The sequence below is a fragment of the Eupeodes corollae genome, chromosome 3 (genome assembly GCF_945859685.1).
Source record: "Eupeodes corollae chromosome 3, idEupCoro1.1, whole genome shotgun sequence".
Lineage (NCBI taxonomy): Eukaryota > Metazoa > Arthropoda > Insecta > Diptera > Syrphidae > Eupeodes > Eupeodes corollae.
Window position 1 is genome coordinate 112,517,843 of NC_079149.1, and position 17,438 is coordinate 112,535,280.

At 34.4% G+C, this 17,438-nt stretch overlaps 3 protein-coding genes across 5 annotated transcripts in view; 2 read left to right on the forward strand and 1 right to left on the reverse strand.

The window, feature by feature from the left end:
- The window catches only part of LOC129949388 (actin-binding LIM protein 1-like), a 302,819-nt gene that overhangs the window by 12,924 nt on the left and 272,457 nt on the right, over positions 1 to 17,438 (forward strand). The gene's annotated exons all lie outside the window — the stretch shown is intronic.
- Positions 803 to 9,660, forward strand: LOC129949384 (chloride channel protein 2). Of its 3 annotated transcripts, none has more exons than XM_056060815.1 (2): positions 803 to 1,711; positions 6,561 to 9,660. In XM_056060815.1, the coding sequence occupies exon 2, from the start codon at positions 6,572 to 6,574 to the stop codon at positions 9,563 to 9,565; it is 2,994 nt and encodes a 997-aa protein (XP_055916790.1). In that variant the 5' UTR covers positions 803 to 1,711; positions 6,561 to 6,571; the 3' UTR covers positions 9,566 to 9,660. The 3 variants fall into 3 exon arrangements, with proteins under 3 accessions (XP_055916790.1, XP_055916788.1, XP_055916789.1); XM_056060813.1 differs by lacking the exon at positions 803 to 1,711 and adding an exon at positions 1,749 to 2,521; XM_056060814.1 differs by lacking the exon at positions 803 to 1,711 and adding an exon at positions 1,749 to 2,515.
- Positions 13,981 to 16,967, reverse strand: LOC129949386 (chloride channel protein 2-like). Its single transcript, XM_056060816.1, has one exon. The coding sequence runs from the start codon at positions 16,913 to 16,915 to the stop codon at positions 14,147 to 14,149; it is 2,769 nt and encodes a 922-aa protein (XP_055916791.1). The 5' UTR covers positions 16,916 to 16,967; the 3' UTR covers positions 13,981 to 14,146.

Genomic DNA, 17,438 nt, shown 5'->3' on the forward strand with positions numbered 1-17,438 from the left:
CTTTCATCACAAAAACAAGATGCTGATTATTATAATGGGGTCTTGTATTATCTTTTTTTTTTAAACAAATACCTTTACTCATTGCATAAATAAAAAAAATAATAATAATAACACAACAAATGTACCTATGTAGAGATATATACGCGGTGTAGGAATAACATTAGAAGGTATTATGGCGAGTTAATGAAATATAAACGTCAAAACTCATAATACTTTGAGCTGTATACATTCAAAACAACCTTACAGATACAATTTTGCATTAAGATAGATATAGATATAGGAATATGCCTTCAATAAAAGCAAAAACAACATCAACAAAAAGTAAAGCAAAGTCAAAGTCTCTTTCACTAAGTTTAGTATAATATCAGCTGGTTTTTTGTATGTTTCCTTTATGATACTTTGCTTTGCCTTGCTTTGCTTTTTTCTGCCTTTTTGCTTTGCTTAATTCTTGTTGATATATTCTTCCTTATAGAATTTATTATTATTATTATTACAAGCAAGTGTGTAACAGATTTGTCTACACACAACTTGTTGTTGGCAAAATAAAGAAAGATACTTTTGTATCTATAGGTTTATAGGTATAGGCAGTAGTTTTGTTTTTGCGCTCAAAACTGCATAGAGTCTATTAGTATGCATTTTCAAAAGAGAAATGCAAGAGAAATAAAATACATAAATTATTGAAGAAAATGAAAAAGAAACGAATATTAAATTGGATTAAATATATAGATATAATATACAAATGTACCTATTGAATTCGTTTTTGTTTTGAGGAAAACGTTTGGCATATTTCCTTCTTTTTCTTATGAAAAGAACACAACTAGACGACGACACCAGTGTTTGGTGCTTAAAAATATATTTTTTTTAATATTATTATTCTTGACTTCGAGGAATAGAATATATTTAATCTAAGTGAAAGTTTTTTATTTTTATAAATTGTTTGTATCTTCCTGATGTGTGTGATATAAATCAACGTTAAACAAAAAAAAAATAAAACAATAAAAAGAAAAATTTGCCAAAAATGATGTTTAACAAGATCAACGTGACTTCTTGCTATTCCTACACTCATCTCTTAAATCCGAACGATTCAAAGATGGCGCTAATCAAGAGTAATCATAATTCATAAATATAGTAGATTGTTAGTCGAGCGTGAATGCCTCTAAATTGTTATTAATTTCATATTTTTGTTCTTTCTTCTTTTTTTTTGTTGTGTGTTATTTGTTTAATTGCGCAATCCTAACCTCAACAACTGCGAATTTAATATGCGGTAATATGGTGAATCAAAAATGATGTGTGTATAGTAAAATTTCCAATCAATAATCAAAAACCTTAAGACTTTTTTTTTCAAAAGTGTTAGAATCAAGGTTTCATGAAAAAAAAAATAAATTAAATCAACAAAGCTTCGCGAGACAGATGTTTGATTTTACAATATCGAAAAAATCGTAACTTTTATAAGTACGTAATCAAAACACAGTGTGCAGTGAGTGTGTGGAGCAGCGAGCAGTGAGAGTGACAACAAAGGGGTGGAGTTGTGTCTTACAGCCTGATTAACCCCCAACAAACCCCCCTGGTGAAGAAAACCCCAACAACACACTCCAACCAACCAGAGAAACACGAATTTTTAATCTTGAAAAGTCGTTGTAATATCATAACTGACTGAACTAACTGAGCTCACTGACTGTCTGCCTGTCGCCAGCCTGAAGTTCGTCGTGTGGTTAGTGTGTTTTTTTTTTTGTATTTGTTTTTTTTTTTTGTTGCTCCCACTGACAGTTTGTTTAGTGAGAGTCAGTCGTTTTGACACAATTTAGCGCACTTAAGTAAATTCTGTGAAAATACTTAGTACATACTATAAGACGACCAGAAAGTACGAGTGTATCTTATAATATTATAGCTTAGAGGTCTTTCGTTCTCGGTCTCGGTAGATGTAGCTGTAGCTGTAGCCGTATCCGTACCGTAGCCATAGCCGCCACAGCCGATCGTCGCGATCTCTCTTATATTAATAAAAATAAATACGGTTTGCGCTTCGCGCATACATCATCATATTATAACTAATCATTATATTATTTGCGGTGTGTGTTAGTGATTAGCATTTCGCCGCGCTCGAATAATATGTGATATCAGAAAAAAAGTGGCACTTGCTTCTCAGTAAGCGGGTATACATCAATCTGGAATCACGACGAACGACTACGACGACGTCAAAACGGTATCACTGCTGTAAGTAGAGCCAGTATACCTACCGGTGCGGTGCGGCAACTACTGAAACAACAACAACATAAAATATATACGACTATCCCGCGAACGACCTTAAGAGCGGTTCTTGATTATACCCACAAACATACATTTAGACTTTTAAAGTATATACATTTTTCGAAGAGGAGCGTTTTTCCTAGTTTTTTCATTTTGTATAAACTATTTACTAAAACCGAAGCAGTGGTGGCGGCACGACATATACTCGTATTTGGCGAGTTCTATCGGACACTGTGATCACCGGTCGACGCAGATCTTATCGCACCTTTGAGTAATTGTAAATTTAAAAATATTTTTTTAATATTATTGTTTTATTTTTTTTATTTTCAAAATCCGCACAAACACGTAATGTTTTTAGTTTTAATTAAATCAAATGTGCTTAAAAATTGTTAGTCACTATTTGTTTATAAGTTAGATAAACTATCTTTATCTTTTAGAAATCTAGTGTTTTCCAATAGAAAAAAATTCAAGTTGAAATTCCAGTTTTGAAGATCTGAATTTACATAATTCATATTACAACAGTGATACTATGTTTTTTAATAACTATTCATATAAATATTACAATATTTACATGACTTTCTTGTGACTTTTTGTTCAACCATATTTATAATCAGTGTGAACCACTTGTTAACCCGATGAAAGCTGTTTTGTATGGTTTTTCCTCAATGAATATAGCCTTCTGTCTTAAAAATCTGCTGCCGGTTTTGAAACAAACAAAATAAACCCATTTTCAATGACAGGGATTATCTAGAATTCACAGAATGCTAAACTCGACTTTCGTGATGTTAAAGAAGTTTTCAGTGCATTTAAAAGAGATTTTGTGGAAGTGAAGGTGAAGAAAAGAAATGTCTGATTTTCTACGAAAATTTAATTTCTAAAAACTTTCGAGCTTATTAATAAACCGTTTCCTGAAAGAACTTCAATAGTAAAATTGAATAAAGTAAATAACAAGTGTCATCCCGTAAGGTTGTTCAAAACTTTAAAAAATTATAAAAACCGTAAAAGCTATAATTTCTTTTTTTAATAGTTTGGTACTTGCAGTGAAAAAGAAGTTGAGTTTAGTGAAATTCTTACTAAGTTTAAGTCCAATACAGCTTTCAAAACAGAATCTATGTGTTTTAAATATGTGAAACGTTTTGCATTTGTTTTAAATCGGTTTCTAAACTTAAATAAATAAGAAACATTTTCAAACTTTTAGACTTAGGTCTTATTAGTCCCTCCATTATTTAAAATCTGCATTTTATAAAAGAAACCTTGTCAAATTGTTTAAAAAACATGAAAACAGCAAACATTTTAAATGTGTAATAAAAGTTGACTTCGGTGCTAGTGTTAAAAAATTATGTAATTTTCTTTATTTTTTTAAACTCCTGCTCAAAATGAATGTGTTTTCATATTTATGCATTGAAACAAAAGACAAATTATCAAAAATATTTGTTTAGAAAAATCAAAGGAGATTTATCCATGATTAAGAAAACGGTATGCAGTTGCAGTTCCTTATAATTTTATGAAATTTTTGTGTAACCAATTGAGACGTTTGTGGCAGTATTTCCTCAATAGCTTCTCTTCAATCCATCATCTTTAGGGTCTTAAATTTATTGCGGAGTGTAGGAATTATATTATCATTGATGTTGTGTCACAGAATAAAGTCTATCAATCAATTATCAAGAACTCTTTTTAGCAAAATTTCAACTTTTCTTGTAAAATTGCGACTGTTCCGTGGTTGATTGTGTGGGCCATAGCTCCCTTTTTTAGCTAATTTCAAATATTCGTATGCATTCTCAAAGCGTTTGTTGTTCTATTTTTAGTAATGGTGTAGTTTTTACTCCGAAAATGTCAAACGATGACATCTTCAAAAGTATCAAACTACTAAATAGCGCGCTGTTCAAAATGAAACCTCTTATTGGAAAAGTCAGAGAAATGTTATATTACATAGAATTTTTTTCAAAACTATTTGTTTTAATGTTATTTTAAAGTACTATTTTATTTATAAATTGACAAAATTAGAAAATATGTTTGTGTATCGAATGCCATCGAACTGCTTCGTATTTTTTAATAGTTACGTGTTTCCAGTGTAAATATTATTTAGATGGTGCAAAGTTAAACAATCATTGTATAAAACAAAAAATTTTATAACAACTTAAAAAATAAACAAATATTGACTCTTGTGACATAACTCAAAATACAAATGTGATGCAAAACAGATGTTTTCCACATATGTTTTTTGCTCAAGCAGAGCTTATATCTGATAACATACAAAAATGCCATAACGGAAAACAATATCTTTCTACTGTTTCCTTTGGATTACCCTATTTGGAAAATTTGTACTGGTCTTAAAAAATAAGAACTGATTTTAATCCTAGTTTTGTTTTCAATACAGCGTGAAATCAAATCGTTTCTAAATTAGTTTCTAATTGTTGAAATAAGTATACATTATGTATATTTTTTCTGTTTTGCTTAAAAACGTTTTATGAATCAAAAATGATTCAACTGAATCAATGTAGACATTTCTTATACTCTTTTTATTAGTCTGCACATTCTACAAAACGTATACAAAATCTTCTTTTAATGACCTTTAAATATTATTTGAAGTCAAATTGAGTTTCAAAAGACATTTTACATTAATGTTTCAGTTTTAATTGTTTTCAAAATTCATTCCACATACGAAAATAAATAGTATGGAATTGACGATTATTTACAATAATTGAAGTCAAATATAAACGAATTTAAACCTTTCATTCTGACTTAATTTTGGACTTCTTCTCAAATTAAAAGTTTCATATAAAAAAATTTCTTTCGTGCTCAAATGTTTCATCTTATAAATTCCAAAGCAGAATTGTAAAGGTTGATTCACCAAGCTAATTTATTAACAATAAAAAAAAGAATAAGTCAATGGTTTTTTTAACTTCAAACTGAAATCGGTACGATTATGAAAAAATTGATGATTTTGACATTTCCAACGTTTCATGAATCTAGAACCTCAATCCACTGGTTTTAAAGAGAATTAATTTACATTACGGCGAATGACGTCCTTGACATTTGGTAATTTTTGCTTTAAATAAAAACTTTTAAAAATACATTACAAAATTGAAAAATTTGAATGATGGTAACTTTTATCCAAAATCTCAGCATAAGACAAGTTTTTTCGTAATATTTTGTTTGTATATTTATGTAGTTTAGCACGTAAAAAGTTTGCTTACGCGTGCAGTTTATTTTTAAAGTGCTAATTGTCACACCCCTAATAAAAACTTCATGACCATCATTTATCGTACAGTGGGTCCATTCATATTTAATATTGCTTCAAATTCTTTTCATTATATCGTTCAAATATTTACTGCTATTTAATTTGACAAACATGGTGAAATTCTGTTATGTTACTTTGTAAAAACCGTATAACATAAAGTCTCGTAAAAGTTTGGCTTCATATTCAGTAGCTTAAAAATTGAGGCGTAAAGAGACAAAAACTTTCAAAAAATTATGTTTTAAAAAACTAAGCAAGTAATTGAAAAAAAACTTCGAAAAAGTTAACAAGGATTGAATTTAGAAAAGTAGAATTATGAATTTATTCACGCTCTAGTCAACTTTCGAAAATAATTCAATAATACTTGGAAATGTCTCTTTAACTCGTATCGTTAAGTCTTCGTTTTTTCTTAAATTTTTTTAACTAAAAACTTCTCATTTATTATTTCTGCTCACTGCTTAAGGTATCTGATGTAATTTGTTTATTTTTGGAAATAATTACCTGTCTCAGACTAAAAATAAAAGATTCTTTTTTTTAAGTCATTTAAATTACAATAAAGCAAATACTTAAATATTTAATTGACACGTGTTGACCCCACTTCTAAAATCTTTAAATCTTATTTGTATTTATGGTCAATGACTTGAAGTTGAGCAGTTTTAAAATATTGGCAGATTTTTTTTTAATTTGGGGGTTCCCATCTTTTTTGGTAACACGAAAGTAGGGTTGAGTTGATTCTTACGAAAAGCGTTTATTTTTTTGAGTTGTGAGTTATGTCCTTCAAATAAATTAGTGGCGAAGATTAATGGGTATTCGTTAAAGATCAAAGTCCTTGAACAAAATTGTAGTTCGGTATTTCAAGTTCAAAAATTCCGTATAAAAAGAAGAGAAGTTTTTAAATTTTGTATTTCTGCAGGAGAAAACGTTAAATCCAGCATTTTAGGTTTTCAAATTTTTGTTGTTGTGTGTAACAAAATAATGACTACGCTTTTTAAAAAATTCAAATCTTACGTGTTTGTGCTTGATATAAATTAGTTTTTCGGAACTTATTTTTTTTAATTTAAATATTTTTTCCATACAGAAAAATTCAAGATGAATGGCCGACAGATCTCGAGTCCGCAAAGGAAAATGATCAAAAAGGACTCCCTCCTGGCGGTGCCGAGTGCGCGAATGGGCCAACCGAACAAGGTGGATCCCTTCATAGGCAGAATTCAGTCATCCGGTGATGCGGATGATGAACTCGGCTACACACACACTCTCATGTATGGTCGTTACACCAAGGATTTGGGAGAATATGCCAAAGACGAAGCACGTAAACTTAAAATTCTCGAAAAACGTCGCAAGGAAGAGGACAAACTGCGAGACAAAGAACGTTTGGGAGAGCATCAAGGACGTGCCTTTAAGGTGGCCTCTTGGATATGGCGACACACATTAGCGCGATTTGGCGAAGATTGGGTCTTCTTGGCCATGTTGGGTGTGATAATGGCCCTGCTGTCCTACATAATGGACAACGGCATCAATATGTGTACAAACGCTCGCATTTGGCTGTATCGTGATCTTTCCACATCGCAACCTGTGATTCAGTATTTCGCCTGGGTATCGCTGTCAGTGTGTTTGATATTATTCTCGGCGGGATTTGTTCATTTGGTTGCTCCGCAGAGTATAGGCTCAGGAATTCCCGAGATGAAGACTATCCTCCGAGGAGTTGCACTCAAGGAATACCTCACTTTCAAGACACTCATAGCCAAAGTGGTTGGGTTGATGGCAACTTTGGGAAGCGGCATGCCTCTGGGGAAAGAAGGTCCATTTGTGCATATAGCGAGTATCGTGGCCAGGTTACTCTCGAAATTAATTACATCATTCCAGGGGATCTACGAGAATGAGTCACGAAACACAGAAATGTTGGCTGCAGCTTGTGCTGTAGGTGTTGGATCGTGCTTTGCGGCGCCCATTGGAGGAGTATTGTTCAGCATAGAGGTAACCACCACGTATTTTGCTGTGCGTAACTACTGGCGGGGGTTTTTCGCAGCTGTCTGCGGAGCAACTGTATTCAGGCTTTTGGCCGTTTGGTTCCAGAATGCCGATACGGTGCGAGCCATGTTCCTGACAAATTTCACTTCGGAGTTTCCCTTTGATCCGCAGGAGTTATTTGTCTACGCGTTGATGGGAGTTGTGTGCGGTTTCCTGGGAGCTGGGTATGTTTGGCTGCATCGATGGTATGTGACTTTCATGAGATCGAATAAGAGGATGAGCCGGTTTCTTCAGAAGAATCGATTTCTATATCCCGGATTGATCGCACTGATGGTTTCCACAGTATCCTTCCCACTCGGAACTGGACAATATATCGCAGGTGAACTCAGTACTCACCAACAGGTCACCGAACTCTTCAGCAATTTCACTTGGTCCCGAGATGATTTGACAGTGGAGCAGGCAGCCATCGTGCAGAATTGGATAACTCCTCATACGAACGTGTTCATCAATCTGCTGTGCTACGTATTATTTTTGTTTGTATTTTCGATAGTCGCATCGACAATTCCCGTGCCATCGGGATCCTTCATTCCAGTATTCAAGATTGGTGCAGGCTTGGGCAGAATAGTCGGAGAGCTGATGCATGTGCTCTTTCCGTTGGGTGTGCGTTACGGCGGGAGGGTTTCACCGATTATTCCTGGTGGATACGCAGTGGTAGGGGCAGCTGCCTTCTCAGGGGCGGTTACCCACACAGTATCTGTTGGTGTGATAGTCTTTGAAATGACCGGACAAGTCACTCACGTCGTCCCAGTGATGATAGCCGCACTTATAGCCAATGCCATAGCAGCCCTACTTCAACCGTCTATGTACGATAGCATAATCCTGATCAAAAGATTGCCATATCTGCCAGATCTCCTGCCCTCAAGCTCAAGAATGTACAGCATTTATGTGGAGGACTTCATGGTGCGGAATGTTCAATTCATTTGGCCAGAGATAACCTATCAGAAGTTGAAGGAAGTGCTCTATCAAAATCGTGGACTGCGCAGTCTTCCCCTGGTCGATAGTCCGGAGAGCATGATCCTTCTGGGGTCCGTTCAGAGGTCTGAGCTGCTGAAAATGATCGAGAAGAATATCGGACGTGAGAAACGTATGGAAATGGCTCAGAAGTGGCATAAAGAAGCAGAGCAACGAGCTCGAGAACAGAAACTCAAAGAAATCGAAGCCGAAAACAGGATCCGAAGGACATCGAGATTCGAGGTACTTCCAGCACCCGATATACTTTCACTCGAACAAACTTCCAACGAAAATATGTCCCGCATGGATTCAAAGAAACGACACACAGATCTTTTTGGAAATTCCTTCTTCAACCAACCTCGCAAGTCCATTCTGAAGAAGACGAACTCCTTTAACTTGAAGCAATGTGCTCCGATATCATCGCACAGTCCAACGATAACGCCCTATACGACAATCACCGGGTCCGAGTATCGCATCCGTTCAGCGTTCGAAGCAATCTTCAAAAAATCCACCACCCTCCAGGACGTCGCTCCACATCCAGGCGACAGCAATCCAATCACTCCCGGCGTAAGTTCCAACGAAATTCAACACATTCAACATCCACCTAGCACGCCTGGCATATTAAAGAAGGTCCAACTGCCCCGCGAACGTGTCATCGATATGTCACCCGAAGATCAAAAACAATGGGAATACGAGGAAATGTCCAAGCCCATTAATCTCGAAGGCAGCAACGTTCAGATTGATCCATCACCATTCCAGTTAGTCGAACGCACATCCATCATCAAGGTTCATTCGTTATTCTCAATGGTGGGCATTAATCATGCGTATGTGACGAAAATCGGACGACTGGTCGGAGTTGTCGGATTAGCTGAGTTGCGCAAAGCCATCGAAGACATAAACAACAACAGTTTTGTGGTTACAAACAGTCAACAGCAGCCGCAAGACGAAGAAGCCCAAACGGGCATCAAGCCATTGTTAGATAAAAACAGCAAAAGTGATAAAAATGTAAATGTAACAATAACGTCCATGGACTCTGCACTTTCGAATTCCGAAGCTGGTTCTGATATTGATGTGGACTCAAAAAAACCAAAGCTTCCTGAATAAAATTAAAAAATTAAAAACTCTTGAATATATTGCAATATAGTGAAATATTATATAGAATAAGTAAATTTTATGTTTATCTAAGTTTGTTTTAAGAACTTTAAAAAGCGTAGAAGAAAAAAATGATACCTAAGTATTTGTTTTGTAAAAGAATGATATTCCATTATTTTAATGTGCCTTACATTTTTTAATATTTAAGAAAATTCATAGATGATAAATATACGCAACGTATTATTGTATTTTAATGTTCATTTTGAAAACATTTTATCTCGTTTATTTTTACACATAATAAGTTATATTTACCTGTTAGTTTTAGGACCTCTATAGAGATAGTAATAAAAATGTATATTATTTTTTTAAGGGACATAACGAGTTTTTATTGAAATTTTTGGAAATATTTTTTACTTAACTTGGGAAGCTATTAAGAATAAGGTGAGTATTCTTGGAACGAATCTTAGTTTTTTGCAATACCCTTAGTTATTTAAATCATGTTTTGAAAATGTACAAGTTGTAAATAAAGCCAACTCAACATTTCTATCAATCTAAAAATTAAGACTTGCTAAAGAGTAGTGCAGGATTCTGTTTGTACTTCGACACACAGCCGCTGAAGGGATTTTCTTCAGTTTTTGGAATTTGTTTTTAAATCATTTTCTAGCGACACATAGTAAAACTATTAAAAAAGACTTTCTTTATTTGACACAAATTTTATTTCAACACTTTTTTCAAGCTTTTAAGAATTAAAATACCTATGTTGTGATTCAATGTTTTGAAAACGAGAGGAACATTAATTTAAATACATACAGAAATTAAAAAACATACAAAACAGTAATATTAGATTTAAATACCGCTTATTTTCCTAATCTTCAATTTAAATAGATCATGAAATAATTTTTTTAGTTTTAAGCATTCTTCCGATATTTTGAAAAATAAATGCAAAGAATTTTAATGATTATTCTTAAAAACAATGTGATAAGTGTTTTAACATTTTAGGCTTTTGAGCAAACAACACTAAAATCTTTTTTATTGAAATCTGTCTGCTACCATGTTCCTTATCACTGTTTGTTAATATGTTTAATCCACTTTCCACTATGAAACTATTTAGTAATTTGTAGTTAAGTCCATCTGTTTTCCACTTCCTTAGTTTTTCGAAAATGACTCCAAATTATTTTGATAGAATTTTTAACTCTTATGAGGACAAAAGGAAGAAAGTTCCTAGCTAAAATGTTATGTGCTTATCTTCAAAAACAGTTTGCTTGTTTTTAAAATGCCTGTATATTCAAAATCTAATTTGAATATTTTTTGTTTGTAGGCAATTTATTCCTAGAGAAAGTAAAATTTGGGAAACAAATGTACTTTAAAGCCATTTTTTAAAAGTATCCTTTCAAACACAAAATCTGATTTAATTGTATGTACTAATTTTTGCCCAAACCCCATATTTGAAATTTTGTCCTCTGAAATCCTTTCTTCCGTTGGTACTGTTCTAATAAAATCTAAGTTTAGCAATGACGTTTATAGTACTTAAAGTTAGTTTTGTAATAATTGCTACTTACAATTTTCAAAGAATTAACGAGTTTCGTTAGTTAAACCAAAAGTATACATTTTAAAGTCTGTCCCACCTCTAATAATTTTCTGTGGGCCAATAAAATGTGAATATAAAACGAGGCAATTCTGAAAAAATGCTCGGCAAAAATGTTCTTACAAAAAATCATAACACATTTATTCTAGGTTTAAAGAAGATTCAAGTTTTTTTTTCATAAATCTAAAAAATTTTTGAAAAGTATCGAATCAGGTGAAGTCTAAACCGTATTTGAGTAAAATTTATAAGGCAAGCTTTTTTAAAGTGGTTTAAAGCCAATTTATATGTTTATATAATATGTTTGTTAGAATTTTTAGCTTAGTCAGATTAACATGTGAGCAAAATTCCAAATAAAATTAAAATATACACATAGTACGAAAATATTTTATGAAATGATCCGAAAAGTATGCATACATTTTTGTGTCCATTGCGTGATGAAATATTGTGTGCAGCATCAGACATCATCAGGGCTGTCGTTTCAGTAACTTTGAGAAAAAGGTTGTTTATTGAAACGAAATTCATTAAATTTATCACCTATGGTTGTAAATTGCACTTTTACTCGAAATGTAATTAAAATCGATTTAAAAATTTAAATGAGAGTTCTGAAATTCACTTCAAAACGAAGTGAATTTCCATGAACTACGTTTCGATATTTTCGATCATCGAGTGATTTAAAATCGACCAGGTTGAGTTGGGTTGATTTGAATTCGACGAGATTAATTGTTTAAAAATAATAATAGTTTCTCTTAAAAAAATAAAACTTATGTTTTTTTTATAGAATGCACTTTATTCGTGAGAAGTTGCAGCTTTAGGGAAGGGACAAAACATTTAAAACGATTTTTCAACACAAAAGTCTTCTCTATCACAAACAATATGTGCAAGTTGAAGTGGGTTGACAGCAAGGTGCTTCTTTATCAATCTCGGTTGAATACACACTGTGGTATCCTTTTATCACTACAATCTACGGGAGTAGCCGACCAAGTCACAGAATGTGTATTATTATCAAGATGCCAGCACCATTCGCACTCTGTAATAACAAAAAGTTTAACGCTGCATAAATATTGTTTGACAAAGACTGCGTAAAGCTACGTGAAAAAATAATTCGTTTCAGTACTTAGATTTTAATAAGGAATATAAACAGCTTTGTTCCTCAAAAAAGGCTGAATATCTTCAAACTACTGCAAAAAACTTAGTGCTCTGCAAGGACTCTAAAACATTTTGGAATAATGTGAGGGAACTAGGAGTGCGTAAACATATTTCTTCAAATAATAATGCTCTCGGAGCTGAGGTTTTGGCAGATTACTTCAAAGGATTTTTATTAGCAGATGAGTCTTTGTTATCGTTTAGTTACGCCATGCCAAACAACCATATTCCTGAACTTGATGAACCGATATCCTTGATTGAACTTGAAAGTGTTTTGAAAAAAATGAAAGACAACAAAGCGCCAGGTGCTGATGGAATCAAAACTTGCTTAACCAACTTTCAGGTTAATTATTTACCTTTATTAACGCAATTTTCAAGGGAGGTGAAAGGAGTCTTGCAGAAAACTATAGAGGCATATCTATTCTCAACTCTTTAAGGAAAATCTTAAACTCTATTATTTACGAGAGGCTTACGAAATGGATAGAGACAAGCAACTGCTTAAGTATCTTCCAAACTGGGGTTCGATCTGGTTTCTCAACGGTAGACCAATTTTTTGCACTTACAAGCATAGCAAGACAACATTTGGAGAAAAATAAAAAGCTTCACAGCTGCTTCATTGACTTTAAAGCTGCTTTTGATACGGTCAATCAACAAGCATTGGTTTACAAACTATCTTCTCTTGGCTTTTTGAAAAAATGTTTACTTTTTTATTCGAACTTTGTAAGTTCAACGAAAGCCTTAGTATGGGATGGCAAAAACTTGTGCGTAAGTTTTGAGACAGAAGCGGCGGGAGTTCCCCAAGGATGTATTGTAAGTCCCATTTTGTTTTTACTTTATATTGATGCGGTTTGTGAAATCCTACCGGGTGGTGTAATTTTTGACGAATCTTTGATTAAAGTTTTACTGTATGAAGACGATCTGGTACTTTTGGCAGATAACTCTATTCTTTACAATTGCAAATCAACAGACTTAAAGAATATTGCGACACTTTTGGCATTATTGAAAAGATCCAAAAATTTGCATCAACACATTGCAAATAAAAAATCTAATATTTTATATTTATTTTATTAAAAGCAAAGAAAAAAATACAAACATAAGAAATTATATACAAATTATGACAATGCACAAAATTTTGTATTGATTGATTTGCAAGACGTCACTTGCTTTAATTTTACTTGAAGTAATTTCGAAAAGTATTGGAAGTTATAAACCAATCTAAGTATAGAACCCTGAAAACAATTTCACTTTTTTTTTAATTTAAATTTCGAATTCAGAAACCCAGCTGAATATAAGATATTTTTTTTTAAAGAGGTGAAGAGTAATTTATCCTGTTTTTGTTAAAAAACTGTTTTTCTGTCAATAGAAATCGTACTTAAATAAGTTCCAAAGTATTTCGAATACTAATATTTCTGCTTTTTACTTCAATTTTGAAATACTTTTTTAAAACTCTACGAAGTACCTTCCAACCCGCTTATAATATCATCTGAGCGGCATTTTTAAGCCAATTTTTAATTTTCTAATTCTGTACCAAAACATTTATTTAAGAGAAACATCTCTAATATTATTCTTCAACAAAACTTTTAGATTGAGAAAAAAAGGAACAGATGTTAAAAAATTAAATATACAAACCTCTATTTGTGTCATAATTATTGTACCTTTAATCAATTGAATCTACAACATAATCAAAGCCAAATAAAAATTCGTTTCATCTCAAATACACATTTTTTTTATTATTTGTTCAATATCACTTGTTTTGGTGGCTTAATAAATAAAATAACAGTAAATAATATTGTTTTCCATTCTACCGACATGTTGTATAACACAGGAATGTATACCTACATATAAATTGAAAATCCCCTTTTGATTTAAGGATTTAATGGAGTTTTCGAATCTGTTTCACTATCCGTGCCGATTTCGGACGAACTTATCAAAACTATTGGATTTTTCCCATTTTTCTCTATTTTCATTAATGGCTTCGTTTCGACACATTTCTCCTCTGATTGCATTACAAAACTGTTGCTATTGATATCCTCTATAGCTTTTCGAAGTTCAGCTAAACCAACCACACCTACGAGTCGCCCAATTTTCGTAACATACGCATGGTTAATACCAACCATATTGAAGAGTGTATGAACTTTACTAATAGAAGTTCTTTCAACTAGTTGAAAAGGTGACGGATCAATAGGGACATTGTGTTGTTCCATATCGATTACCCTAGCCATTTCCTCACATTCCCAGAGTTTGCGATCTTCGGGTGTCATATCCATGAGGGAGTCATGTGAATGATGCACTTTCTTGAGACTACCACTGATTTGAGATCGATGCATGCCTTTTTCGATGTCTTGAAGGAAGTTGGATTTTTTGAAGAGTTCCTGCAGACGCCTTTCATTGTCTGTCTTGTAGTCTGCAGTTGGATTTAATGTGAATGATGTTGACTTTTTCAAAATCGATTTAGGTGTCTCCATAGTGGTAGTGCTTAGTTCTTCGGTAGACTTCTTTCCAATACCTAATTCAAGTTTGAGTATATCTGGAGCTGGAGTTACCTCGAACCTTGATGATCGCCGACGTTCTAGCTGATGTTTTTGTTCGTATTCTAGCTGCTCATTTTCCAAGGCCTTTTCTTCGGCCATTTTAAACCGATCGTGTGCAACTATGAGACGTTTTTCTTTACTGATTTGCCTCTGGACCATTTCCATCAACTCTGATCTCTGCACTGCTCCTAAGAGAATCATGTTATCTGGGTTGTCGACCAAAGGCCAACTGCGTATATGCTGATTTTTCACCAATAACCCTTTAAGCTCTTTATAGTTCATCGCTGGCCAAATGAACTTAACATCTCGTTGCATGAAATCCTCTACCCAAGTACTGTACATCCGAGAGCTTGTTGGAAGTAGATCTGGCAGATAGGGAAGCTTCTTAATCAGGATCATGCTGTCATACATCGAGGGTTGGAGCATCTCAGCGACGGCATTGGCTATGAGCGATGCAACCATCACCGGAACAACATGAGTCACTTGTCCAGTGATTTCGAAAATGATGACTGCCTCGGAGACAGTGTGGGTGACAGCACTGGAAAACGCTGCAGCTCCAACAACAGCATATCCTCCGGGAATGATCGACGATAAAATCCCACCATACCAGACCCCTTGTGGGAATATAATATGCATCAGCTCTCCGAACAGTCGGCCAAACCCAGCTCCAATCTTGAACACTGGAATGAACGATCCTGACGGCACCGGGAGTGTGTAGCAAATTATTGAAAAAACGTACGTGAAGAGAACATAGCAGGCCAAGTTCAGGAAAATACTGGTTCCTGGGGTCTTCCAATGCGAAATAATGGCAGCTTGACCAACTGTTGGATCATTGCCAGACCAAGTGAAGTTGCTGAATAATTCAGTGAGTTGTTCATGAGTACTGAGTTCTGCTCCAAAAAACTGCCCCGTTCCCAGAGGAAAGGATATTGTTGCCACAACAAATGCTATAATTGTCGGATACAAGAAACGATTCTTCTGAAGGAATTCGTTGATTGTCTTATTTGTTCGGATAAATGTCACGTACCATCGATGGAGCCACACATAACCAGCCCCAAGGAATCCACAAACTACTCCCATGAGAGAATAGACGAAAAGCTCCTGTGGAGCGAATGGGAACTCCGATGTGAAATTGGTGAGAAAAAGTGCCCTAACTGTGTCAGCATTTTGAAACCACACTGCCATCAGCAGAAAGACGGATGATCCACAAAATGCCGAAAAGAACCCACGCCAGCAATTTCGCACGGCAAAATACGTTGTGGTTGCTTCGATACTAAACAGGACTCCTCCAATCGGAGCTGCAAAACAGGCCCCAATTCCGACAGCACACGCCACCGAAAGCATCTCACTATACCGTGACTTGTTTTCATAGATCCTGTGAAATCTGAGCTTGGACAGCAAAGTTGCAACTATACTCGCAATATGCACAAAAGGACCCTCCTTGCCAATTGGAATTCCACTTCCTAGAGCCGCAGTGAGACCCACAACTTTGACCAAGAACGTTTTAAACGTGAGGTACTCCTTGAGAACAACTCCACGCAAAATGGTTTTCATTTCAGGAATTCCCGAACCTACAGCCTGAGGCGCCACCAAATGAGTGAATCCGGCTGCAAAAAGGACCAAGCAGATAGTTGGTAGAATCCAGGCTATATACTGAAGCAGTACCGATGAATTGAAAATCTCTCGATAGAGGATAATTCGAGAATTCGTACAAATATTCACACCCAAGTCCACCCCGAAGGATATGAACGCCATTATGATACCCAACAGAGCCAGGAAGATCCATTCCTCACCAAAACGTGACAAAGTGTGATCCAGGAGCCAGGAGAATCCTCGACACAACAAAGTACGATTGTAATTCAAGCGTCTCTGTTCGCATAATTTATCCTCGGCTCGTTGGCGTTTTTTATAGAGCTTAAGCTTCTTCGATTCGTCCTTGGCGTATTCACTCAAATCCTCGGCATATTTTCCATACATAAGAGTGTGTGTGTAAATGAGCGTATCAGCAATGTCCACTGTCCCAGAACGGTCTAGCTTTTTAGACTTATTCGCGACGACAATCCGAGGATTCGATGAATTATTGTGCAACGGATTCTTATCCATTTTGACAAAGGGAATTAAAGCACAAAGGTACCGTAATTTGATTTGAGTGAACCGATTGTACAGAGAGAACGATAAGAACTGTCGTCTGCAGAATCCGAATTTAATAAATCAGCTAAAAAATATCTCAATTTTCCTCCAAATCCATCTTAAGCAAATAATACTTTGTTTATATAGAGTCTTTTTTGTCGGTCTCGATATATATGTATGAAGGCGGTATATTGTCACTACCGGTAATTTAATTAAACTTCTATAGAGAATCAACGCAAAGGAAGACAGTGTGTGACAATCTTATACAGATTTTGTATATTTAATTTAAGGTGCTAAAAATGATACTTCAAGATTGATTATATGATTAGTAGAGTATTCATCTTAATCAATATTGAAGCGTTTCAGTCACACTCTTCTATACAGGTAGCAGTTATACATATGTACATAGTTTATATGTAGGAGGAATATATTAAAGGAATAGACATACTACACATAGTGTAGGAATTTTTGAAAATATGTATTATATAAATTTGCA

What these genes read in the sequence shown, in the direction of transcription:
- LOC129949386 (XM_056060816.1), bottom strand. Translation starts at nt 16,915, where the DNA reads ATGGATAAGAATCCGTTGCACAATAATTCATCGAATCCTCGGATTGTC.
- LOC129949384 (XM_056060815.1), top strand. Translation starts at nt 6,572, where the DNA reads ATGAATGGCCGACAGATCTCGAGTCCGCAAAGGAAAATGATCAAAAAG.